Source organism: Caloenas nicobarica, chromosome Z (assembly GCF_036013445.1).
Source record: "Caloenas nicobarica isolate bCalNic1 chromosome Z, bCalNic1.hap1, whole genome shotgun sequence".
In the NCBI taxonomy this organism is placed as follows: Eukaryota; Metazoa; Chordata; class Aves; order Columbiformes; family Columbidae; genus Caloenas; species Caloenas nicobarica.
In genome coordinates, this window is record NC_088284.1 from 17,000,459 (window position 1) to 17,026,894 (window position 26,436).

General features: G+C 44.5%; 2 protein-coding genes across 3 annotated transcripts in view; one reads left to right on the plus strand and one right to left on the minus strand.

Annotated features, from left to right (window-relative positions):
* The window catches only part of THBS4 (thrombospondin 4), a 33,732-nt gene extending 20,168 nt beyond the window's left edge, over window positions 1-13,564 (plus strand). The window contains exons 10-21 of the mRNA XM_065657921.1: window positions 750-854; window positions 1,046-1,153; window positions 2,583-2,742; window positions 3,423-3,541; window positions 4,205-4,257; window positions 6,252-6,445; window positions 6,705-6,883; window positions 7,794-7,842; window positions 7,942-8,138; window positions 8,960-9,132; window positions 11,298-11,437; window positions 13,399-13,564. Of these exons, the coding sequence (XP_065513993.1) occupies window positions 750-854; window positions 1,046-1,153; window positions 2,583-2,742; window positions 3,423-3,541; window positions 4,205-4,257; window positions 6,252-6,445; window positions 6,705-6,883; window positions 7,794-7,842; window positions 7,942-8,138; window positions 8,960-9,132; window positions 11,298-11,437; window positions 13,399-13,460 (1,539 nt within the window). The 3' untranslated portion in view covers window positions 13,461-13,564. The remainder of the gene's footprint in view (window positions 1-749; window positions 855-1,045; window positions 1,154-2,582; window positions 2,743-3,422; window positions 3,542-4,204; window positions 4,258-6,251; window positions 6,446-6,704; window positions 6,884-7,793; window positions 7,843-7,941; window positions 8,139-8,959; window positions 9,133-11,297; window positions 11,438-13,398) is intronic.
* Window positions 13,565-25,596: 12,032 nt separating this feature from the next.
* The window catches only part of SERINC5 (serine incorporator 5), a 38,200-nt gene continuing 37,360 nt past the window's right edge, over window positions 25,597-26,436 (minus strand). For both annotated transcript variants that reach the window (XM_065656376.1, XM_065656377.1), the window contains exons 11-12: window positions 26,123-26,270; window positions 25,597-25,827 (exon numbers count right to left, since the gene is read on the minus strand). In XM_065656376.1, coding sequence (XP_065512448.1) covers window positions 25,680-25,827; window positions 26,123-26,270 — 296 coding nt within the window. In that variant the 3' untranslated portion in view covers window positions 25,597-25,679. The remainder of the gene's footprint in view (window positions 25,828-26,122; window positions 26,271-26,436) is intronic.

Sequence of the window (26,436 nt, forward strand, 5' to 3'; positions counted from 1 at the left end):
CAATGTGCCTCTATTTGCCTGCTGATCAAGGTGGTATTTTTCCAACTAAGACTACAGATTCTAGGCGCAGTAGGCTGTACTGTGCTTTCCAGCCGTGGGGGCAGAGGATCACCAAGTAGCATATGAACTATAGTTGTAGGAGTCTAACTGAAGTATATTACTTAGTTTTTCCAGCTTGCAAGGGGAAGCAAGAGACTAATGCTGTGTCCTAAATCTGGATACAGTGCATGCTTTTGCTTGCACTTTCTTTGGTCTCATTTTTAAGTACCTCTATTTCAGAGCAGAAGAATCTGTGATATTTTAAGCCCATGCTGTAATGGGAAGATGTGAAGATGCCTAGATACTTGTGTTAGGCAAGTCCTCATTTTAAGGAGAGGCCACAGTTTGACACGCAATTCTCTGCATGCATCTTCAGTTACAACACAAATTAGGCATTGGTTTGAGTACCAGTTTAATTGGCTAGGAGAAGCTTGCGTGTGGGTGCACTGAAATCATTAGGTGTTGCAGGCACACATTCCATTTAACATCAAGTCTTAGCTCTTTATAGCTGTGCCTAGATATAGAGAACTTGAAACAAAGATTTTCTTTCCACATTGGCAGATGCTGAAGTGTACCTTTTTGTACTTCAATGTCTGTCCATGCCTTCTGTATATTAGTGTTTTCAAGACTGATGTGTGGTTTCCCTTTCAAATATTGCTACAGTGACTCATTAACCTTTCGGTAGTACTACCATGGTGGTTTTTTTATAGTGTGGCATTGGCTGGGCTGGTGATGGTTATATTTGCGGAAAAGATGTTGACATTGATGGCTACCCTAACGAAGAGCTCTCATGTTCTGCTGAAAACTGCAGAAAGGTAAGGAATCATTTCTTAATCCTATAATAGTTCAGAGCATGAAAGGTGAAGAGGAAGAGTGGAAGAAACATGACTGGATGTTTTAATGGGGTTTTTTTGAGTTATTGAATTCCTCTGGATAAATGCTATTTAATTTGATTAATAATAGAAAAAGCATAGAACACCAGACACGGCTCATTTTTTTTGTCTAGGACAATTGCAGATTTGTCCCAAACTCTGGACAAGAAGATGCCGATGGTGATGGGATTGGAGATGCCTGTGATGACGATGCGGATGGAGATGGCATTCCCAATGAGCAGGTGCTATATACAGATCAGGGTGTAGGGGTCTCTGTAAACAGAAGAAGCTCACGTTACTGCAATAGGCAGTGATTTTGAAATCTGGCTCACTACTTTTTGCCAGAGATTATCCCATACCCACCATTGTCAGCAGCTCTGTAGAACCTGTCTTTTTCTTTTATGTTATATAATCCTCAGTCTTATAAGACTTAAGAAATCCAGGCTGTCTCACCCAGCCTTAAATCCCACCAGTATATGTTCTGTTATTATATTTTAGCATTGAATTCTGGAGCTTTTTGTATACAGAACTTGTATCCTTCTGTCACACTCTCCCATAGCGTAGCCTTCAGGAACTTTAGTTATGTTAGTGTCTTTCTTTTTGAAGATCAGGTTAACCTGACATTGTATTCCATGAGGGATCCAAAACCCACAGAAATTAATGGGTGTCTTGCCAATAACTTGGAAAAACGTTTTAATTGCGTTTTCAAAGCAAAAGACATTTCCATGTGGGTACACTACTGCAGAATATATCAGAGAATAAATTCAGACTGTAAGAGCCCTTTTACATTCACCCCGTATCCTCACATGCCCACTGTTGTTCTGTATTAATGTACTTCTGTGATATTACTGAATGCACTTCAAGGGAGACAACAAGAACACTCTATACAGAATACAAATGTTCGTATGGAGCTTGGGCAGACTAGCAATCACAGGAGGTCTGTCTCAGGCTGTTTTTCCATAGAGGCCAACCCTAAATTCTGGTAGCTTGAAGCAACTGGTTTTATTAATGTTCTGTAAGGAAAGATGTTAAATTCTCCTTCAACTGTAAATCTGTGTGCAGGTTCAGCACCTTCACAGTCAAGTATCTTCTGTATTGTCGCTAAGCTCTGTTCTGCCTCTGTGTGTGCAAGAGGATGAGGCCATGTGTGTGCTAGATGGGAGAGGAGAGTTTACACCACATGGGGGAAGAAAGAGAGACTTGTACCTTTTTGCATCAAAAAGTCCCGATTTTCCAAGTGTTTCTGCCTTGGTTTGAGTCTCTACCAGAAGGGGGCAACGGCCTTTCACCGAGAGCATCTGCAAACCCTGTCAGGGTCTCTGAACTGCAGCTTTTGAGAAGGATGTGTAAGGAAGCCAGGGCACAAAAACCAAAACCAGGTTATTCACCATGGACCTATCCAAAATGAGAGTCAGAACTCGAAATTACGAATAAAGCCTTATGATACTGGGTGTTTATGTTTAGGGTTCCCACGATGTGATTCAGAGCAGAGCTTTGAGGGAGCCGGTGAAATCTAATCCATAGCTAATATTCACATAAAATATCAAACTGCTCATAGTAACCGTTCTTGTGAAAGCAGAAATAAATACGAGAGTTATGTAAATCCACTAAAGTAGAAATTAAAGATGAGGGGCCTGGTTCGTGTCTGATTTGGATCTGTGTCTCTTGCAGGACAACTGTGTTTTGGCTCCCAATGTTAACCAGAGAAATGGCGACCAAGATATCTTTGGAGATGCTTGTGACAACTGCCGCAATGTCCTGAATAATGACCAGAGGGACACAGATGGTGATGGGAAAGGAGATGCTTGTGATGATGACATGGATGGAGATGGTTGGTAATTCTTCACTTCCGGCTTCTCTGATGCTCTTGAAACTTGCTCAGAATGTCCCATGTGTTACAAGATTTCTTGTCACCAGCTGCTAATATTGTCTTTGTTCATGAAACCTGTGTTTGGAATACTTACCGTTTAGGTTAATATATATCTTCTGGGTTCCATTGGAAGCACTGAACACTATAGCAGATAAACCAATCCATGCTTCATGAATAAGTTAAGGTTGTTGGTTGTTCAGTAATTCCTTAAAGGTGCAGACATGTCCCAGAGTACCCAGCTGTTGCCTGTCCCAGATGCCCAAGAGCTACATACTCTCTTATTTTCATTGCTGTAGGAGGCTTGAAAGAAGTGACAAAATCACAACCCATCACATGTAATAATGAAGATGAAACGTCCCATCCTGTAAGCTGTAATACAGGCACAGGACAGAAAGAATTGTGTGTAATAAATTAAGTGTGTGTGATGGGGTCGAAAGCTGTTCTTCAGCAAAGTGTTTCTAAGTTCTGTTAAATGAATGGATGCACACATAAGAACGATTTGCTGTGCACGTTTATAATGTCATTGTGTAATTAAGTAGTTACCTAAAAGGAATAGTGTCTTTACTGGTTTTGCTGTTTATTTTGTCCAATAACAAATATGGGAATTGTTTTTAACTAACATCCAGTCCACTTTTTGCTAGGTATTAAGAACCTTTTGGATAATTGTCAGAGGATCCCCAACCAAGACCAGGAGGACATGGATAACGATGGCGTTGGTGATGCCTGTGACAGCTGCCCTACAATTAGCAACCCAAACCAGGTCAGCAGTCAGAAAGAAAAAATATCTTTGTTTAGGGAAAGGGACTGCTGAGGTCCAAAAGAATGCAAGAGAATGAGGCAGCTTGTGCAGCCACAGTGTTTATCTTTCAACAGTAGGTACTCAGGAAAGTTTATGGAGCCTCAAATTCTCCGGACATGGGAAAGGGGCGCCACCAGGTGTATTTGTTTAATTAGGACAAAATCCCGATGTCCTTATTTAGTAAAACTTTCACTGCTCCTAGGCAAGGAGTCAGTGAGACTTTTCATGTTTTGAATTCTGATTAAGCCCCTTGTGACTAACAAAAAATGCTGGAAACTTTAGAGAAACGTGGTACGTTTTTAAAGCTGCTTAGAAATCAACCTTAGAGATGAGGGATACTTTTTTCCAACAGCAGAAGAATCTTGCTTGAACTGTTCATCTTGCTTGAACTTCTCCAGTCAAATTTAAGCCTGTTTCTTCATTGTCTGTTTTATTTTTTTCTTTACTAAAGCTGACTTTTTGTTTAGATAGATGATGCAAACAAGAAAATACATTTTGTAAAACAAGTGTTTTCACATGCTTTCATTTTAATTGTGTTTTATTTGCGTGTGTTTTGGTTTAATGCTGCCATTGTAGTAGATGCTTTCAGCAGCTGATACCGGAACTTTCTGTTTCTTTTTGTAGTCGGATGTTGACAACGACCTGGTTGGAGACTCCTGCGATACCAATCAGGACAGGTATGCTGTGTTGTGGCCTGTAGCAGCAGCAGGAAAGTGAAAGAGGCTAGCCTTGAGCTGAAGCATGCTACTGGTGCTTGGAGAGCTCTGATCCCTCAGACTAGCCTGGACTTAATTCCATTGCCTCCTCAAAGACATCTTACTTCAAAAACAGTGTTATGATTTATCAGCCTAGTTGGTTCACTGCCCTGTAGCAGTACAGTTATGGAGCCCTTCACCTTTAGCCCCACGTTCACACAGGCTTCATCTAAGTTGTGACATTCAGAGCAGTTCTCTGGCTCTAAAATCCAGACTACTGCTCAGAGCTTCTTAGTGAGGTAAAATCTTTTTTCTTTTCTTTATTTTTCGTTCCTGTTTTCTTTCCTTTAGCAGAAATTTCAGAGTTAATGCCTATATGTTTTTCCATAAGAACGTAGCATTTCAGAAACAGGATTTTATTATCAAGTGTAAACCATTTGCAGATAGACCCCTTTGCTTTAGCACAGCCAGAGTGGCAAGGTTCCTCTGTGGCTTTTACATGCTCTGAGCATTCGGGGGAGCACGTCCCATGGCAAACGGCTAATGCCTGGCTGGAAGCAGCTTCCGCATAACCAACTTTGGGGGTGGCAAGTGTTCCTCTGGTCTCCTAACTTAAAGCAAGAGGAAAGAGAAGTGATAAATTCTGTGCTGGCACAGCATTTCACCAGCTGCAGACGGCTGCAAGGTCTCACCCAGGTCACTTGGTAGGTGCTGCTGTCTGGGACTGTAAGTGTGGGGAGCCCATTTCCCTCCTCCCAGGGAGCATTCCCAGTCTTGGCCCAGTAGCTGCCAAGCCCCGCAGCTGGGAGCTGTTTTAAGTTGATATGGCCTTGTTTTTTCCTGTTTTAAAAAAGGACATGGTTCCTTCTTTCCCTCAGACGTAACTAATGTATTTGAAGCACTGCATGGTAGAAATGCTTTAACTCTCCCTGAGGTTAACCTTGCAATAGATACACGTGCATGGTCCTGGTTGCATTTTATCTCAAGAAGGTGCAGACATTAGTTGCTCTGAGCTAAAATTAAAGCACCTTTCTTAAGGAGGGAGAGATAGGTGGGAATATGCATAGGTAAAAGCTGCAGCACTGCCTTAATTTGGCTGCATGTCACTTCTGCTCTGCCTGCGCTAGGCAAAAATCTACTGAGGTGAAGCATGCCTGCTTATTGCCAGAAACTATTTTGTTTATACAAAACACACCCGACTTCAGGCTACTTTTTTGCACAGATGCACTTAGCTGTTGGCATGGAGAAACAAGGCAGCCACCTCATAACTTCCCAAACCCTTTTCTGTTGTCTGTGCCCCTGTTCCCATTGACCCTTCACTGTAACCAGCTGACACAGCTATGGGCTGGAGGGCTGCTTGGGAGCTACAGACTTTCTCCTCTCTTGCTTACTGCGCACCTCCCCTGTGGGGCCGTAGCGTAACAAAACTTGCTATGCAGGAAGGTGAAAGTGGTGCTTGTTTTTAAAAAAGTCTGGTTTCAGGTGCTCATGCAGAGTCTCCCGTAGTTTTTTATTCACTCTCACACCTGTATGTTCATGACCACCAAGACACTTGTGGACAACGTGTGACAAGGGACACCAGCTGTTGAGCTCTTACTGTCTCCTGAGCGCCTTTTGATTGGTGACACTGCATTTGTTGGATGTGCTTTACATGCCCTTTAGGAGTGGATGTTGTTTGGGATCTTGGGCTCTGGTAACTATTCCTGCTCCATGGAAGGCTTTCTTTCCTTTTCCTTATCTAAGTATTTTTATAGCTCCAGGCTTAGTCTTCATCTTCCTGCTGCCTTATCATACAGTCTGTTTTGTGTCCCTAGTCTGTTCATCCACCTGAGGAACACCAGGTCATGGTGCCCCTGGTCTGTTCCAGCTCTGGGGGTGCCTCCAGTGTGTGTCCCGCGCAAGGCAGCCGTGCCGTCCCTGTGCAGAGGCAGGAGCTGATGCAGATGTGCCATTTCTTTTTGTCTCTGTGCTCGCAGCGACGGCGATGGGCACCAGGACAGCACAGACAACTGCCCTACCATCATTAACAGCTCGCAACTGGACACGGATAAGGACGGGTTGGGTGATGAGTGTGACGAAGATGATGATAATGATGGCATTCCTGACCTCTTGCCTCCAGGCCCTGACAACTGCAGGCTGGTCCCCAACCCAGGGCAGGAAGACGATAATGGTAAGATGGGCCTTCAGGAGCCATTTTGGTGCCTAGACACTGCATCCCTCCCCAGTCATTACACACGTGCACCAGCATCCAACGCAGTCACCATGTGTGCGTACACTCGTCCCAGGATGTCCTCAAGTCCCCTCCCCAGGCACTGTGGATATCAGGGCTGAGACTCCATCTGCTTCTTGCAGACCCTGATCCAGTGGCTCAGCCAGATGTGGCTACTTGCTGCACCATAAATCTGCTTTCACTTCTCCGATACATTCAGGTGATGGAGTTGGGGATATCTGCGAGTCTGATTTTGACCAGGATACAGTGATTGATCGGATCGATGTGTGCCCTGAGAATGCAGAGATCACCTTGACAGACTTCAGGGCCTATCAGACAGTGGTGCTGGACCCAGAAGGGGATGCGCAGATTGATCCCAACTGGGTGGTTCTGAACCAGGTAAAAATACATCTGGTCTTTCTTACCTGTCTGAGAAAGATCATTCGAAAACCACAGTAAAACTGTCTCTGTAGTTGCTGGACTTCTGGCAAACAAGGAGAAGTGGAAGCTGTTGGCTGACTATTTTGTGGGAGTTATAATGAAGTAACTTTCTTCTAGCATATGATAGCTTGAAGCTTGATGCTCCAAATAATCTAAAATATATACTGGTCATCTTGTTCTTGGTGGATTTCACTGCTGCCAAGAAGGCAGATGCGACACTGTTGTATCACTCTGTCGAAATATTTCTGTAGCAAGCAGTTTCATGAGTCCTTCTGAGAATTTGAAAGTCTGACCTGCTGTATAGCAGAGCATTTACTCCTAGATGGAGTCCAATAACTTATTTACACTAACAAATTTTAGCTTTCGGGAGGCTGACGTGTTCTGAGTCACAAGGAATGTGCAATTTATTCCCATTGCCAAAGTCTCTGCTAAGCCAGCTGAGATGTATACACCTTCATTAACCCAGTCCTAGCAGTCAGTTTAATCTGGAACTCCATGATCAAACTATGAACTAAGCCTAGGAAAAGCTTTCTTCCCTGCCCCAGTGCTTTTACTCCCCCCAAGTAGTATCTCCACTTCTGGCCAGGTTCAGTAATTTCAAGAAGAATATTGGGGTAGGGAAAGTATCAGAGTACCAGTATGGCCATTTCTGCAATGGGAAAAGAAAAATCCATCCTGTCTTGGGGCACACAAGCAGCTCAAACATTTGATTACAGTTCTAATTTTAATTCGGAGCTACAAGTGTCACAGATGTGAGCAAACAGAGGGGATGGATGGAGGGGGTGCTAGAGGGGGGCCAGATGAATCTGCCGGACTTAGCCAGGCCAGCCCATCACACATGCTAAACACCCTGAATTTACTCTTACAGGGCATGGAAATTGTGCAGACTATGAACAGCGATCCTGGCCTTGCTGTTGGTATGTACCCTTTTCTGAGATTCAAGTTTTACAGCAGAAAACTTACAGCATGTGAACGCATTTTCTGCAGACTTGTTTTTAACCTATGTGTATCCTCAGGTTACACAGCTTTTAATGGTGTCGACTTTGAGGGCACTTTTCATGTGAACACGGTGACAGATGATGACTACGCTGGCTTTATTTTTGGTTATCAAGACAGCTCTAGCTTTTATGTGGTGATGTGGAAACAGACCGAACAGACGTACTGGCAGGCGACTCCCTTCAGAGCGGTTGCAGAGCCCGGCATTCAGCTAAAGGTACTGGTCGTGGCTCCTCACTGGGGACACAGTGGTCACCACAGCCTGGCTATGCCACCCTGCCACCTGACTGCCATGGGCCAAGCCATTGTGCTGAGTGTTGTCCAAGCCATCGTACTGCGCGGTGGCCGTGCTGCCCTGCTGCTCTGCTCTCCCAGTGTCACCACTGCCAAGGCAGGCGGCTGCACCACAGCCCTGCTAGTGGCACTGGTTTTTAAGGAACTTCATCTCCAGTCTTGCCCCTGCACATCAGCTGCAGTGTTTAGTCTCTGCTCTCATTGTGCTCTGACTGTAATTGATCAAATTGCCTCACAGAATCACACAGAAACACAGGATGGTTGGGGTTGGAGGACCTCTGGAGATCATCTAGTCCAATCCTCCTGCTACAGCAGGTTCACCCAGAGCAGATTGCACAGGAATGTGTCCAGGCAGGTTTGGAATGTCTCCAGAGGAGACTCCACAGCCTCTCTGGGCAGCCTGTTCCAGTGTTCTGTCGCCCCCGAAGACATTTCTCCTTGTGTTTAGGTGGAACCTCCTGTGTTTCAGTCTGTGCCTGTTGCCCCTCATCCTATCGTTGGGCACCACTGAAAAGTCTGGTCCCATCTTCTTGACACCCACCCTTTGGGAGGATGGGACCTCTTCTATTTGGTACAGGTGCTCAGTTGCTTTTCCCTGCAAGCAGTGGCTGTGGTTATGCAAGAGAAATTAGGGGCTTGTGAGAAGGAGGGAGGGTGGTTCTGCAGACCTGCTCCCCACTACAAAAAGAGTTCCTCAAAGTGACATTTCTCTGTGGTCAGCATTGGAAAATTGTGTTTCTACAGGCTGTGAAATCCAAGACAGGTCCTGGTGAGCACCTCCGCAACTCCCTCTGGCACACGGGGGACACCAGTGATCAGGTCAGGCTGCTGTGGAAGGACCCCCGAAATGTAGGGTGGAAAGACAAAGTCTCCTACCGCTGGTTCTTGCAGCACAGGCCCCAGATTGGTTATATCAGGTAAGAGAGGAAAGGATAGATAAGGTGAGTACAGGTACATGTCTGCCTAAACTGTTGTTTTTCAACACCAAATTCAGATGATGATCTGACAATTTATAATATGTCTGGGCTTTGCACTGATGAAGCCTTATAACAGGTTAGACTTTTGAAATTCAGCCTGCAGTTCTTTTCCTAGGAAAGACAATTCCAAGCTAAGCCTGTTTGTGACTGAAGTTTTCTACCATCTGGCTGTTGTAACTGTGCCCTACCCTAACAAACCCTTTTCTGGCTTTAATACCTTGTTTTCCAAGCTACTACTGGCCACTGATCTGAAAAGCAATGCATTTCAAGTTTCTTAATTTTGGTCTTTTAGAATATTTTTGTTGGAATTATGATAGCTCATTTACATATTCTGGGATAACAGAACTAATAAAAGTTGTCCATTTGAAGGCTGTGACCCTAACTAAGATCAGGAATTATCCTGATGTGGTAGATTTGAGATTGCGTAACATATATGCAGAAAGTTTGTCAAAGCTATGTAATCCATGTTATTTAAAAAAATGCACCATTCAGGAGGAAGAGTTTCACTCTGCAACATCCAAATCACCAGGAATTATACTTGTAGATTAAGGCTGATGTTAAACTGCAAAAAATGAACTGCTCTGGCATCATCAGCTCAGGTTTTGAAACCTTATAATAGAACAGATACACAGTCAGTTGTTCTTAAAAAAAATCACCACCCTGCAGTTGCGATGCAGTAACTTGATGGTAAAATTATTCCACTGTTCTGGTGCAGAACATCATCCTCAGCAGTAATTTGAGTGAGTGTGTTTGACTTTATGCTAAAATGGAATAAGAACGTCCCTGCCCATAGCAGGGGGGGTGGAATTGGATGATCCTTAAAGTCCCTTCCAACCCCAAACCATTCTATGATTCCATGATTTATACTGTCAGTTATTGTGTCCCAGCCACAGGGCAGTAGTGAGTAGATCTTGAGTGGCAACTTTTATTTAGACCAAGCTGTTTGTGAAGCTGCTCCATGAGCAAACAATCTGCCTGTGGTTGCAGTCTTTCTTGCCAGCCTGACTAATGCCCCTTGCTAGCAAAGTCAGTGTCACAAAATCCTTCAAACCCCAAAGGCAGCCAGGCCTGAAGGAAACCTCTGCCAGCTCTCTGTCCACATCTCGCTGTGGTGTGTTGAGGCCAGATGCCACAGACCATAATGTGTCTAGCAAAGGTTCTCCGAGGCTTCAAGGAAGCCTAGGAAAAAGTCACTTGAGCCAGCCTGTCCCACGGAAATTTGAAAGACAACCAGTTCTGTTCATTGTTACAGATACTTTTGAACTCCCTCAGCAAATCAGGAAATAAGCTCAGAAACATAATGGGAATGTTTAGGTGTTTTTTGGTTTTGGTTTTTGGTTTGGTTTGTTTTCCTTATTTTATGAAAAGACACAGGAACTTTCTCTCCCTTCACCACTTGCTGTTTTCTTGCATGTCAGACCAGCAGTGTCCTCATCCAAGCCGGGGCCCTTCAAGCTCGTGGTCCTCTAGGTCGCTGACCTGGCTCCCCGTGGCTGGGGACGTGGTGCAGACAGCGCTGCAGCTGCTCCAGCCCTCAGCACAGGGCACATGCTGGGGAGCTGGCAGGGTGCAGCTGTCCCCAGAGCTGTTGGGGAATTTGCCGGTGGGTTTTCTAACAAGAAGACGCCAGATCATCAAAACTATTCCTAGAATTAATCACATTCACATTTTTAAAGAAATCTCACAGTCAAGTTTAAGATTTCAAACAATTTTAAACTTTGCCTATTAAAAAAAAAAAAACCAGAACGGTTTAGCTTCAAACTTCGTGAGACAATATCCATCTGGCCTTCTTCAACCGATGTAATCTGGTTCTGCCTTTCTTCTGTAACTGTTGACTGTGGAAGTTGTCTAGAGTTAAAGCTCTCGACCTGACTGATTACAGGAAAAAAAACATTGCAAGGCTTTTGTAGGATGTGTAAAAAAAACCAACAAGCACCTAAACACCCTCCCTGCCCAGCTCTTGCCAGTGTGCAGCATTGCACAAAGGAGCTATCTTACCTGCTTTTTCTCCCCAAAGCTAGAGTCACCATGGATAATGAAATTACTTCCATGAATGTTGCAGCCTTGGAGAAGACCTAACAGACCTTCTGTATTTTTTCATTAAGGGCAAGATTTTATGAAGGCTCTGACCTTGTGGCAGACTCTGGTGTGACTATAGACACCACGATGCGTGGAGGACGGCTTGGAGTTTTCTGCTTCTCTCAGGAAAACATTATTTGGTCCAACCTGAAATATCGCTGCAATGGTAATGTTGCTCTCACGTCATTTTAGCTAGCAACTAGCAAGTGACCACGAAGAACCGGTAGTGTGGCTGTTGGATTAAGCCATTTTGCATCCTTTCCTTTGCTTTTCACTTGCAAGTTATTCACAGCTGTGAAACACGTCCCCTGACACCAGCAGCACGCTGCAGCCCAGCCAGACGGGAACTAACACCTCACAGCCGCTCCTCCCAGAGCCGTCACTCTGCTGCAGAGACCGTGCCAAATAAGTAGTATAGCTGTCATCAGAGAATTAGAAACATTATTTTAAAACAGCCAACTGTGAGAGTTGTGCATGCATGATATACTGAGGATGTAGGATGCCTTGAGGTCTGAATACAAAGTGAAATAAATCTGGAGAGCCAGTGGGATCAGTCACCAGGCGTCACTGTCACTCATGTACTTGCTGGTTGCTCCTGTCTGTGGGAGAACGAGATCATAAATTATATTCCTCCCACAGAAGAATCCTTCTCAGACTCTGTGGGAGCGTGCTGGCTCACTCCTCTTGGGGTAGGAGCCTCGCAGCTTTGCCCTGGTCACCCTCTATGGAATAACTCAAACCTTGGTCACTCACGCAGAAGCTGATCAGGTCAGGGTTTGTCTGCTCTGGAAGCTGTTCAGCTAGCTTGAACTGGGGTTGGAGGGGCTGCCCCCCTCCTTTCAGCATCAACCCCTACCTGACCAGGCAGCCTGAGGAAAATGAGTTACCAGCCAAGTTGCAATAGTTTGCCAAGCAGGAATAGATCCAAGAAGCCCAACCCCAGGTCTGCAGGGGCACAGCTGCTGCACCACCAGACCTCGGCTGTGTGGCTTGTTCTAGTGATAGACTCACATTCCTGGGCACTTGGTACACCTAGGCTGGTGCTTGGAGGTCATGGTTAAACTGGGGACCTTGTGGGCAGTGGTGACTATAATTTAAAGTTACTTGATAAGAGTCTCAAACAGTATGTGGTTTCCCAGAAAACATGTTTCAAAGCTGCCACTGAAGTCATAGATAGTTTCCTGGCAGCAAGGAGAGACTGGCTTTGCTGCAGGCACTGCAGTAAGTCGTTGAAAACCACTCAGAGAAGTCTCTGGAGTCCCCAAGAATCCCTGATTTCATTTCGGACAAGTTCCTACATTTGCAGAAAAAGCTTAAAAAGAATTTTCAAGCCTCCCAAGAAGTAGGGATCAATAAAAAGCAAAGGACATACTCCTTTTTTTCTATAAACTGTGTGTATTTATATGGTTAATTCATTTTTTGAGTTTAGAGTTACCTGTCCTGCATCAGGGTGGAAATAATCAGAGTAAAGTTGTGGTAATGCAGTTGAGCCTCAACGCTGTGACTCCATGTCTGGCTGCAGCTTTAGCTCTATGGTCAGCTCTGTGGCTCTGCAGGTAAAATGCTCTGGGGTCTGGCAAAGGCACACTGCAAACTCAGCGCTTCAAACAGAACTGTCGTTATGACATGGACCCATCTGCAGCTCCCTTCACCAATTCTGAAGTTTTTCTACTAGTTGTTTTTGGTCCTTGTGTTAACATTTCTGTCCCTTCTTGCTGCATGGGAAATCAACACAGGGAGGTAGAATTAGGAGACGTGAGAGAGACACTGACGCTACAAACATTTCTTGGGTCCAGAGCAAGACAGTCACTTTTTCTGCCTTTCTGGGCAGTGTTTATTAATAAAAATACAAGACTGGAAGCCACAAAGCTCTTGTGTGGAAAAGTATTTTGCCGATTGGTATGACTCCATTATGGGCTGGTACTGCAGCACTCACTGTCTTGTTAGCCTCTCTGTGCTTTTCAGTGGTGTACAGCTAAAACTGAAATCATTCTCTGTTTATTCTTAATGTGTAAACAAAAGAGAAGGCATGTTACGTTAAAAAAAAGGGCTGGTGAGTAATTCATTAATTTAAGTCCTCGTTTTTTTCAGAAGAGACTGAACTTCTGCATATTTTCTTGTTTTCAGACACCATCCCAGAGGACTTTCAAGAATTTCAAGCTCAGCAATTTGGCGTTGGGGATATTTAAGAAGGAAACGCCAACTAACATTGCTATTGCAAACAATAAAACAATATATTTTAAATCCTTATATGATTGTTGTTGTAAGAGTGCACACCGCAGCTTGTTCTCATTGATGTGACTATGTCAGACTTTTTTTTTTTTTATAAAAGTGAAAATAAAAAGGAGACAAAATAGACTGGGGCTTCACTTATTTTCAAATTTGCTTAAAAACTAGGGACCAGTGTGTAGCGGAATGGCACTTTGCTTAAAATATTCTCAAGACAGTTTTGAATCTATTGCCATTTTGGATTCGGTATTAAACAGAGTGGGGAAGAAAGTGCAATTTTTTTCTATCTATCTGGAATGTGTCAGAAACAACAGGTTGTGTCCAGGCATGAAATTGTTGGGAGCTGTCTGGCCAAGCCGAGTGCTTCTTAGTACCTTTCCAGTCCTGCTAGGAACAAATTTTATCTCCTTTAGAGCAGTTTAACTCCTTGGGAGACTTGGTGACCTTCGGCAGACCTCCACTGATAACTCTATTAGACCTCCCTGACCCTCCCATGCCCAGATAACTATGAGTAACACTATCACATCCTGTAAAAGCGAAAAAACCTGACTGCAGGGTGTTGTAGTTATATCTTAGGGTTTGCACATGACTAAAGCCAAAAAAGCCATTTGGAGATAAATGCAGAATCACTTATATAGAGAAAATAATCTTAACTTTCACATACACAAAGCCAGGCTTTGACCTGCTGCCCCCACTCAGAGCCAAGCTCTCTCAGTAGGTACTGCAATCTTACAGAAGTCATGAAGTTAAAAACCCAAAATACTACTCTAAGCATTAGGAAAATAAAAAGGAAAAAAAAAATTGTATCACAACGCACCCTATAATTGAAAGTATAGAAGGCTTTGAATATGGTGTGCATTTCTAGTACATTCTTTTTTGAAAATGGAGCTAGGAAAGGAAGGGAGGACAAGCTCCAAGGACAGCTGGAGAAAAGGGTATTGCAGCCTACCAGATAAATTACTTTATAAAGGACAATGGTAAACTGTATTTCAGCCTGGGGGAAGGAGGAGGGAGGAAACACACAGAGGGGGAATATAGTGAGGTTTTCGAAATCAGAAGTAGCCCTGAGAAAATGAACAGCCGTGGATCATTCCCAGCACAAGAATGCAGGGGAAATGCTGAGTTAAATCATCAGGTATCAAAACAAACAAACAAAAATGTTTCCTGTTCTCGATACAGTAAAAATACCCTTAATGTCTATGTTGCTATCAAAGGCTTGGGCTATGGGAAGAGTTTTCAGCAGAAGCTTGCTCCCAGCTGCCAAGGCTCTGAGAGCAGCGCAGCCCTGCGAGGGACCCCAGAGTCCCACGGCGAGGAGCAGGACACGGGAGCCCGCAGGACACGGGAGCCCGCAGCCCACACCTTTTGCACAAGTGGTCTCCTGGCTGCCGTGTGTGCTGGCCAGAGCATGACAGCGCGCGTCAGCTCCATCACAAAACGCGGCAGCAGCCTCTGAACCTCCGCCCAGCCCTCACACCCGCAGACAGAGCCTCTCCTCCCGCTACAGGGCCTGCCCTGGCCGTTTGCCACACCAGTTTGCTGCCTTTGAACTTGTCCATTTCCAGGCTCTCTTCCAGCCTATGCCACGGCTGTTGGCCACTGGAGTCTGGAAGATGAGATACAGACGCTGGCTCTCATGTTGTCACAGGTAATTACATGAAGCTGTGAGCTCCTTAACCTCTCCCAACCGAAAACTTGCTCAGCTGGTAGCCGGAGAAACCAGCCACAGCTCTGCCAGCCAGAACTTTTGTTTCAGAAGATGCTGTTGGGGCCTTACAATGGGATGCTGGAGGGCGCTGTCTGTTGAGTTGACACACGAACTGCTGGGTAGCCTGCAAGGTCAGGAACTGCCAAGTCCAGCTGTTGCAGGCAAAGATTTGCCCCAAGGTCATAGTCCAGTCTTGGGAAATCTCCTGCCCCTCACATTCCCATCAGAGACTGTGTAGACCCTGCATGTAAGTGTTCAAATGAGCCCCTCTTGCACCACCACCTCTTCTTGGACTATTACGCAATGCAGACATAGCTCCATTTGTGGCATCTGGCCCGTAAAGACGCTGCAATCCCACACTCCTAAAACCGAACGCGTAGCTCTCGCTTGCCCCCACCGCCTGCGCAGCCAGGCTGTGCTCAGCGGGAGCCACAGCTGCAACTACTTTGGAGTTGAGAGTCCTGGGGCTCCTGCAGCAGAGCCTAGCATCTTACCAAAGGTTAACTCTTTCCTGTGTGCTACAAGCACCATGACAAACACACTTCAGATGCTTTGTTCCCTAAAGACCACCTCCTGGTTTGAAATACCAGAAGAGAACACCCTGCCAGGATGCTTCAGGGTGGGGTGAAGGCAAGTGTGAGCAGACTGGTGGGAGGCTGCTGAGCAAAAGCGGTCAGCTCTCGCAGACCTCGGCACCACTGGGGAGCAGCTCTCTGCTTTGCACCTTGGTCAGAAGGCACAGCCTCCCAGCTACGTGCACCAGAATGCCCTTGTGCACCAGAGCTGTGTGGGGAATAGTAGCTGCCATCTGACCCTTTGAAACTGGGTCAGCAGTTTCTCCTGACGGCAGGTAACCCATGTCCTGGCATGGGTCTAGTCAGCTCTGCAGCACGGGTGCAACCAGCACCAGCAGGCAGGCTGCAGATGGCATGTGGTTGGTGTCTACTACAGGCCACCCAATCATTGGGAGACTACTGATGGAGCCTTCTCACTCTGGCTATGGGAGACATCGCACTCGCAGGCTCTTGTCCTGCTGGGAGACTTCAACCACCCCAACACGTGCTGCAAAAGTAGCATGGAGAGCTGTAGGCAATCCAGGAGGCTTCCTAAGCCAGGTAATAGACAGCCCTGCCAGGGGGAATGAGATACTGGACCCGATGGTCACCAGTGCAAGTGAGCTAATTGGCGGCATCAAGACTGGAGGCAGCCTGGGCTGCAGTGATCACACGCTTATGGAGTTCACAGTCCTGAAGGATGTGGGATGGGTGATGAGTAAAGTCAGGACCCTGAATTTTGGGAAAGCCAACTTCCGGCTCTTCAAGGAGTTAGTCAACTGGATCCCCTGGGAAACTGCCTTTGAGGACAAGGCAGCAGAACAGAGTTGGCAGATCTTTAAAGACACTTTCGATCAAGCACAAGAGCTCTTGATCCCCAGGTGTAAGAAATCGGGTAAGAAGGGCAAGAGACCGGCACGGCTGAGTCAGGACCTGCTGGTCAAACTAAAGGGCAAGAAGGAAATGCACAGGCGGTGGCGGCAGGGACAGGGATGCTGGGAAGAGCACAGGGACGCTGCCGGGTTGTGCAGAGATGGGGTCAGGAAGGCCAAGGCGCCGCTGGAGCTGAACTTGGCGAGGGACACAAAGAATAACAAGAAGGGCTTCTACAGGTGTGTCAGCCAGAAAAGGAAGGTCAAAGAAATTGTAGCCCCTGTGATGAACAAGGGTGGTACACTGGTAACAACAGATGAGGAGAAGTCTGAGGTACCCAACAACTTCTTTGCCTCCATCTTCACGGGCAAGCTCTCTTCCCGCACCTCTCGAGTGGAAAACGAACTGCAAGAGGGGACTGGGGGAGCAAAGTCCCTCCCAGTCTAAGTGAGGATCAGGTTTGTGACCACTTAAGGAACCTGAACATACATGAGTCTCTGGGACCTGAAGAGATGCATCCCAGAGTCCTGACGGAACTGGCTGATGTAGTTGCCAAGCCAGTCTCCATGATATTTGAGAAGTCACGGCAGTCAGGTGAAGTCCCTGGTGACTGGAAAAAGGGAAACATTGCACCCATTTTTAAAAAGGATAGAAAGGAGGACCCTGGGAGCTACTGACCTGTCAGCCTCACCTCTGCCTGGGAAGCCCATGGAACAGATCCTCCTAGAAGCTGTGCTAAGGGACAGGGAGGTGATTGAGACAGCCAGTGTGGCTTCACCAAGGGCAAGTCCTGCCTGACCAACCTAGTGGCCTTCTGCAATGGAGTATCTTACATCAGTGGACAAAGGAAGGGCTACGGATGTCATCTATCTGCACTTCTGTAACGCCTTTGTTGTCTTCCACAACATCCTTCTCTCCCAGTTGGAGAGATATGATGGGTGGACTGTTTGGTGGATGAGGGACTGGCTGGATGGTCACACCTAGAGAATAGTGGGCAATGGCTCAATGTCTGGATGGACACCAGTAATGAGTGATGTCCCTCAGGGGTCTGTACTGGGACAGCTACTGTTTAATATCTTAATCGACAACACAGGCAGTGGGATCGAGTGCATCCTCAGCAGGTTTGCAGATGTCACCAAGCTCAGTGGTGCAGTTGACACACCTGAGGGACAGGATGCCATCCAGAGGGACCTGGACACCATCCAGAGGGACCTGGACAAACTCGAGAAGTGGGCCCATGTGAACCTCATGAGGTTCAACAAGGCCAAGTGCAAGGTCCTGAACCTGGGTCAGGGCAACCCCCAGTATCAATCCAGGCTGGGGAATGAAGAGATTGAGAGCAGCCCTGCGGAGAAGGACTTGGGGGTACTGGTGGGTGAAAGATTGGACATGAACCGGCAATGTGCACTTGCAGCCCAGAAGGCCCATCATGTCTTGGCCTGCACCAAAAGGAGCAGGACCAGCAGGTGGAGGGAGATGATTCTGCCCCTCTGCTCCACTCTAGTGACACCCCACCTGGAGTCCTGCGTCCAGCTCTGGAGTCCTCAGCACAGGACAGACATGGACCTGTTGTAGAGGGGCCAGAGGAGCCACAGAAATGATCAGAGGGCTGGAACAGCTCTGCTGTGAGGACAGGCTGAGAGAGTTGAAGTTGTTCAGCCTGGAGAAGAGAAGGCTCCAGGGAAACCTTATTGCAGCCTTCCAGTACTTAAAGGGGCTTATAAGAAAGATGGGGACAGACATTTTAGCAGGGCCTGTTACAACAGGACAAGGGGTGATGGTTTTAAACTGAAGGAGGGGAGATTCAGGCCAGACATGAGGAAGAAATTTTTTACCATGAGGGTGGTGACACACTGGCCCAGGTTGCCCAGAGAGGTGGTTGATGCCCCATCCCTGGGGACATTCAAGGCCAGGCTGGATGGGGCTCTGAGCAACCTGATCTAGGTGAAGATGTCCCTGCTCATTGCAGGGGGGTTGGACTAGATGAGCTTTGAAGGTCCCTTCCAACCCAAACCATTCTATGACTCTGTGAAACAGGACTCCGCAACAGCCCAAATGTGGATGGTGAGAAAGGGACCCGGACCCACAGAGACGCAGTGCTTTCCCTGGTGCAGATGCAGGTGTCAAATTCAGCAGCTGCCCACCCCACCAGCTGGACAGAAGAGAAAAAGAGATCCCTGTTTCAAACAACTGCAGGCGCCCCAGTGCTATACTTGGCCTGGAAAAGACTTTATTTGAGCTGTCAAAGGCATCTGACACATCTCAGAGGGCTGGGTTGTGCAGAGCAAACGCCACGAACAAATCTGTGAAACATGCCATCTTCCAAGATCACACTCTGGAGGAATACAAAAATAACATGGATAGCGAAGCCATGTAATATTCCATAAGCCAACTTTTTTTTTTTTTTAAACAACATCCAGATGTAGTAAACAAAAAAGTTCGACCAATTTACTTTTACCAGCTCATTAACTGCTTAGCTCATATATTTATATATATTTTTTTAAAGTTTCTCCTAGAATGAGTTTATTTTTCAACTTTTATATATCACAACAATTCATTTCAAACTTAAGAAAAACTTTATTGGTCCATTAAACATGGAATCTATAACAATACATTCACTCCATATACAAAAGGAAGTGTCCATAAAAACCATTAACATGCTTTAAAAAGGCAAAACTGTTGACTATTTTACATTTAAGATCTTAAAATTCCGAAATCTTAACCAATCCTTAAAAGTCAAAGCATTACAGTTATTACAGATCACAATACTCGCAAAAAATGCTAAATAAACTAGCAAACCTCCACTTTATTGGGCTACAACTTAATAAACTAAAACCACACATACACACCAGAAAAGTTCCCTTGAGATATTAAGAACCTTGAAAAAGACTAATTAAAATCCCCTCACCATTAAGAAAAAGCATTTACATTTTGACTACTTTGCATCCAGTTTTCAAACATGGCATACATGATACTGAACACCACTCACTGGTGGTAAACAAAAAGCAGACAGTGAACCCATATGTTCCTAGTAAATATTTTCTCAGCTTGTATATAACAAGTTGAACAATCTTCTCTGAAAGTAATTATCCTCACTTAAAGTTTGCATGGATGTCCAACAAAACCTAAGCACCTGGACACGTATCGGTAAGAGGAAAAATAAAGCTACGGTATGAGTTATGAGACATCATCTCCCCATAGCTTTCCAAAATTCTTCTTGGCTTCGCACTGAGGCTTCTTTGGCAAAAGCGCGACTGCAGTGCTCACCCCGCAGCTCTGGTGAGCAAAAGCCCTGGAAGCATTCAGCTGCTGGAGTGGTTTCAAAGCTGACTGTAGCTCTCATGGAGCTTGTGCAAACAGCTGTACACTACAGCACTGGAAGCTATTGGAGACTGGCAAACGAGGGGAAGCCAACATGGCTTACATCTGAAATAAATTCCAACTTTTAAAAAACGTTATGGAACAGGTGTGCAAGAAGTTGAAACTGGGTTTGACAAAACAAAACCGGATTCAAGGCCTACTTGAAAGCTACGGAATTTCTTTGGGCATTAGAAAGCAGCCATCATGCCAGTCTCCAAAGTTTCTGCTTCAAACACAGCACAGTGTGTCTGCATCCCCATCTGGGGGCACTTGGGCATTCTGCCATCAGGATGTTGGAAATGCAGAGACATACCAGTTCGCAAGCTACGTATCCTGTTAAGGAGCACAAAAAGCCAAAGCTTTCCAAGCACTTGACCCCTGGCATTCCCTTGTACAGTCATGTGAAACAGTTTAAACTACTGTTTACAAAATTGAACACGCAAAGTAAAATGTCACGGTGCTGATTATGTGTTTTCCTCCCACAAGAACCTGTAAGCCACTTCAGAAAACAAGATTTCACAGAGGAAAACTGATCCGTACAATAAGGTATGATCCTTGACTTCACTTCAACATTGCAGGTTGTCCTGCTATAAAAAAGAAAGGACCAAGAAGACCTGGCAAAGAATTATTTGCTAGTTTCTAGCACCAAAGACATCACACTTGACAAGAAGCAGAATGGGAGCAAAACAGGTTTACAATGCCTTTAAAAAACAAATCTGAGGAGAAAAAGGCAAATAAAATGAGGAGGAGATACAGTCTGCAAGCAAAAGACATTGCTTCTAAAGCCCAGAAGGAAAGATAAGAGCAAAATTTTAGCTGCAGATAATCTTGCTCATCTAACCACACAGGTACAGTCTCATGGTATTATGCTTCATCAACTTTAGAAGCTATGCCTAATAGTTTACAGCATAAAATCCTTACAGTATGTTTTAAAAGCAGTCAGTGGATCACTTTGTTACCAACCTGTTCAGAGATGCCCATGGTACTGTGGGCTGCTGGCCAAAGTTCAAGCAGTACTATCTTGAGTTCTCAAATTTTCCTGATGCATTGGTCAAAACCAGAGAACTTCTAAAACCCAGCTTTTTTGCAAGTGCAATGGCTGCTTCATTAATAGCAATGTTCTAGCCCAGAAATGGCTGCACCAGTGGCTGATAAAGCAGTTATATGTGCGTAGCTTATAGTCTCAAAGCGCTTCTAGATTGGTAAAAAGGTGCTAAAACACAAAATAAATAAATAAATAGACATGCAGTGTTTATGATTGTGTGAGGGGATAAACCCTCTCTCTGGACTACGCATACATTAGCAACACTGAATTACCCGTTTCAGACAAAAGTGGCCCAACCCAGCCAAGATTTACTGAATTAGCCAGGCAAGTACAAACATTTTGAACCTCATGGAAATGCTTGAAGTACAAAGCTAAGAGTTATCACAAACATGTAGTAACTCTGATGTGTGATCACGGTGGAGTTCCAGCTGCAAGGGCTAGCTGCACACTCTGAGGAACTAGGTGGTAAACAGCAAACAAGCATATCCATCTGCTTTCCACACGTTCTTCATAAGGTTTTGTGGTCTCACTTGTTAGTCCAGCTATTTGGATTCAGGGACTTGCTCTCTGAGTCCATCCCATTGATTTAGTCCAAACAAGAACCAGTCACGATTGCAGCTCTCAGTTGCCTTCATGAGAAAAACTGAAATTGTTTCAGTCTCAGAGAGCAGCGCAGCAGTGAGGTTCCAAATAATCTTTCTTATGACCACAAATTTGGAAAAGTAGGAAAACGCTAATAAAATCGTTTTACCTTCCCAACAGAACTAACTGCTGCCAACATGGTCTGCTCTTCCAAGAGTCCATTAAACTATAGCATTATTTCAAAATCAAGGTTAATTAGAGGAAACAATACAGGACACGTACTCTAGTCTTCCTGTCTTTGTAACAACAGCTTCCTTACTTCACACAGCCCCAAAATATTGGGAGCCAGAAGTGCTGCAGTGCTCACTTATGTCTGGGAACAAATTCAATCAACAATTGCAGCACAACACAGGATAGACACCGCAACTCTAGTCACCTCAACCAGAGCAGTTACCTGCACTTTCAGGTATGGAAAGAGAAAGTTAACTATTTATAGTTTAAACGTAAATGCAAGCAACAACTATTCATTTATTTACAAAAGCATCAGGCTATTTGTGAGTTTTCCCAGTTCATCTTTCACTGCACAGTAATATTTGAATCAGTCTTATCCCCAGAGGTTTGTCAGCACAGATTATTTGGTCTTCCACGTGCACCACGGGTCTGTGTCTTGTGGACAGCGGTGTAACGTACAAGGCAGCGTCACCCAGTCACAGGCTCAGTTCAGGTCTTCCAGTTCCAGTGCCACCTGAATTATCAGCTATCACAGCAGTAGGTATAAAGGCACTTCTTCAAAATGTTTTAAAAGGCCGTTTACATGAACTGTTTGTAGCCTGTGAACTGGGCCCTAGCTGAGGATATTAGTAAGTAGTCGCACATGGAAGTTCACAGTACAGATTTTACAGCAAACACTAAGGCTGTAACATTTGCCTGGCCAGCAGGAAGCCATGCCTCACGGAAGAACTAGAGGCTTTGCACAACCAGGTGCCAAAGGTAACTGGTTCTTTAGAAAGACGTGGAGATCCATAGCCGGGTCTGGGGCCACAGCATGGACACACAGGTCCTCAAAGTTATTTTTGAGGTCTTTTCCCACAATATTTTCTCAGAAGTAGATAAAGCAATATAGTCAGGCACTGCCCTATGCCCACCTTACATATACCTGCAGATCGAGATCCTTAAGGTAAACAGTTGGTGGAAGGGAAGGATGAAGGAGCAACTCAACAAGGCGAGTGCTGTGTAAAAAGAACGGACTCATGCCCCATTGTGGACTTTCCTTTTACAACCCTGTTTCCTCTGTGCAAAACCCATTTCCTTAAATACAAACTATAAAAAAAGAGCACAAAGAAGTGCAGGAAGTCTTTACGCAGGCATATACTACCTACGTAAAGTAAGTGTTTTTGTAACGAAATAAGAACATCCATTGGCCAAGAAATGTATTAAGATCATCCACATTTGTGACTGGGATGTCTGCTATCAGAACCAGAGAACAGTTACCATTCCCTGCCTTATAACTTGACAGAGTGCCTGCCACCTTCTGTAGAGTTCCTTGCCCAGATTGTTCTGCTATAAAAAACATTGCTAATTTTTAAAAAAACATGCTTGGGTTCTCATAGTACAACACATGGCACTAGAAGGTAACTTCTGAGAGCCTCTATACTTTAGGGAACAGCATTTGCCAAGGGAGGAGCAAGAGCCTGGACTAAACCAGCTGCAGTTCACAGCTCTAGCACTGGGTCAAGACTGTCAGAATAGCTGCTATGAGTTCAGTGTGACAACTGTTAGTCATCATTGCACAGCCCATAAGATCTAATCTTAGAGATGGGACAGATAAAGGTCTCCAGACTGTAAATGCATTAACAAAGGGCTTTTTCTGCTGCAGAAGGATCTACATGGCTGGACTCCAAATGCAGGCAGAGACACACTGACGGGCCCCCATGCTAGCAGAGCTCTTGGCGAGATCAGAATCTCTTAGTCTAAGCAAAAGGAAAGAAAAAACCCTGCCTCACTTTCCAGAGCTATTTGTTGCTTTTCTAACTCAATGTCAAAGCTAAGCTTCAACTGCCTTTTTACCCTAGGCGCAAACAAGGAGAAGAGCAGCAAGAGTCACCTCTGGACAGGTGACTCCTTCCCTCAGTTCTCATGACAGATATATTTTGAGGCTCCTAATCACTGGGGTAGGTGGTATAAGTATGCAGGAGTGAAGACCTGCAGATTTCATTTGAGGTAAGAGTGCACAGGGCTGGGAGGATCACACCCCTAGGAAGCTCCAAGCAGGACAGAAGCCCTTAGATACCATAGCAACAAGGCAGCTAAAACTGGTAATGAAAACAAGAGCAGTACTGAGATCTGTTATGACAGGATTACTCACCAGGTGTGCATTAGCCATCAATTATTGCAACAGAACAAATAAGGCAGGCAAATATTTTTGCCATCTTGTTGGCCTCTATGTTGTGCTTTTCTTTGTTCTGCAGAAAGCATTGGGCGAAGATTTAAGGCGCAATCATATTTCAAAAAAAAGAACTTCTAAATTGATTGATTTTGTTTATATCCTGCATATTTCACACTGTACATATATATATATATAGGGAGAGAGACATGACAAAACCTGTGGGACTAGCACAAGTCATAAATTCATCCCACTAGGATGTAGACGACTACAGTGGTTTCCACCTTATTCATCATTTAGGGCATCTGAGCTGCTGTTCTACCACCAAATCATCTTCTTAAAGCAAATAAAAGTGACATGATATGGTTTAATACTGTCAAGTCAGTCATTTGTACTAAGGCAGCTGCTGTTACATTTGTGTCATCTGGTTTTGTTGTTCTGAATGCTTACTCCACTGCCTGGAATAGGAGTTCTCCAAAAGAAGTTTAGTCTCCATTAACAGACTGGTTGGCTAAGTCTCATCCCAACAGCAAAACTAACATCAACAGAGGAGTATAAAAATATAGCAGTTAAAAAGAATACTTTCCAACCGACACACAGGCAGAAAAGGAACATGACGCACTACAGTCCTTTTCTGACCACCAATGCATTTAAAATATTACAAAATTAGTAATGGAAACAGAACTGAAGATCCTGGGAGACCTTCAGACAAAAGTTGAAAGAGCAGCGTAGAAAAGTATACGAGCACTCCACTTCTAAATTTAACAGCAACTGGCAGTGCTCCTGTAATTAGTATTTTCTCAACAGCAAACATTCTGAATAAAGAATGTTCTGTATTTTAAATCCCCACGTAGTACACACAACTTGCAGTTTAAGTGAACTGGCAAAGTCGGACAAAATTCAGAATTTAAGAATTTTTGTGTAGAAATCCCCTTCTGCTACCAACTGGACCACACCTGAATCGCATTAAATATTCAGGTGCCTTTTAAAGTTATAATAGAATAAATACTCTATTATCGTTGCTACATTCCTTTCTCAATCTAGGTATACAATAACTTAATATATTTAATACTTAGATAAACAATTTTTAGTAGATGCTTTGGCAGTCAAATTCTTACATATCCTCTATTTCTACAGAAGTATTGGTATGTTTTCAGAAGAAATTATCTAGATACTACTTAGAAGAATTACATGCTGTACAAAACAGCACTCCAAATCATCACTGCAAACTGTAAAACACACAGTTAATAAAAGAGTATAAAAAGGAATGCATATTTGCTAGAAGATATACAACATTCACAGGAAGGAAGGAGATACATCTGCACCGTGTTTTTCTCTTTTCTTGCCAATGGAGCCAGAGAAAGATTGTCAGTTATTTGAAATGAATTTCACTTATTCCAGTTTATACAACAACTGTGTCTCCTACAGTGCACACATCAGTGTTACAAAGTTTTAGAACAGATTTGTTCCCTTGGGCAATGCCTGTTCATGACAATTAAAAAAGGTAAAAAGGTCTTCAATCATTTGTTTAGTCTGACTAAAAAGTTAGTAGCTGATACATTATGATAAATGGGCAACAGGTGTTTCCTCATTAAAAATTGACTGTAGTATTTTATTTGTAACAGGGAAAAAAAAAAAAAAAGACAAAAAAGAACAGAAGGACCTTTTGAGTGCTCACACTAAGAACTCTCTGGTTGGGCAACACAGTGGAGCAATAAGAGTCCATAAGTACAGAAATACACAAAACCAACAGGAGACCATCTTAATCCAGAAGGTGGACCAGGTTCCGGTGAAGAATTTTTCAATCTGAGCACTTTCATAACTGTTAAGGGAAAAAAAAAAAGAAGAAATAAAGTCACTATACATATCTCAGACTGCAATACCCTCTGTTTTTCCAAGCAGGTCACAGACTTCCACTAAATTAACCAAGAGATGAAGCAGGGGAGAGCAGCCTTTTATAGAGCAAGATCTTGGTCAAGAATCGCTCAGGACAGATCTGCAATATCTCTTCCAGCATCTCACTTTAGGAGACAAACTCATGGCAGAACTTCCTGTTCACATTTCCCCTCTCAATGCAGGGACACATGAATTTCTCAGCTTTAAAGAAATACACTTACTGGAACCAATGAGTTACTGTCATCATCACGTAGAGCGAAGCCAAGAAGAAAACAAAGTGGAAGTAGGCATAACTGTACACTGTGCCTTTCTTCTCATCATAAATCACAGTCTGGCCTCCCCTTTTTTCAATGTGCTCTTCAGCATCAGCTGTAAGACACAGGAAACAAGAAAGTTTTTGCAAATTTAATGAGAACTGAAAACAGCAGCTGGCTTCCTGAACAGCACAACAAAACATCTACGGTGTGATTTAGGAAAATGTGATACAGAACAACACTTGAACACTTCCTTGCCCTCAGGTGATGGGCCTAAGCCT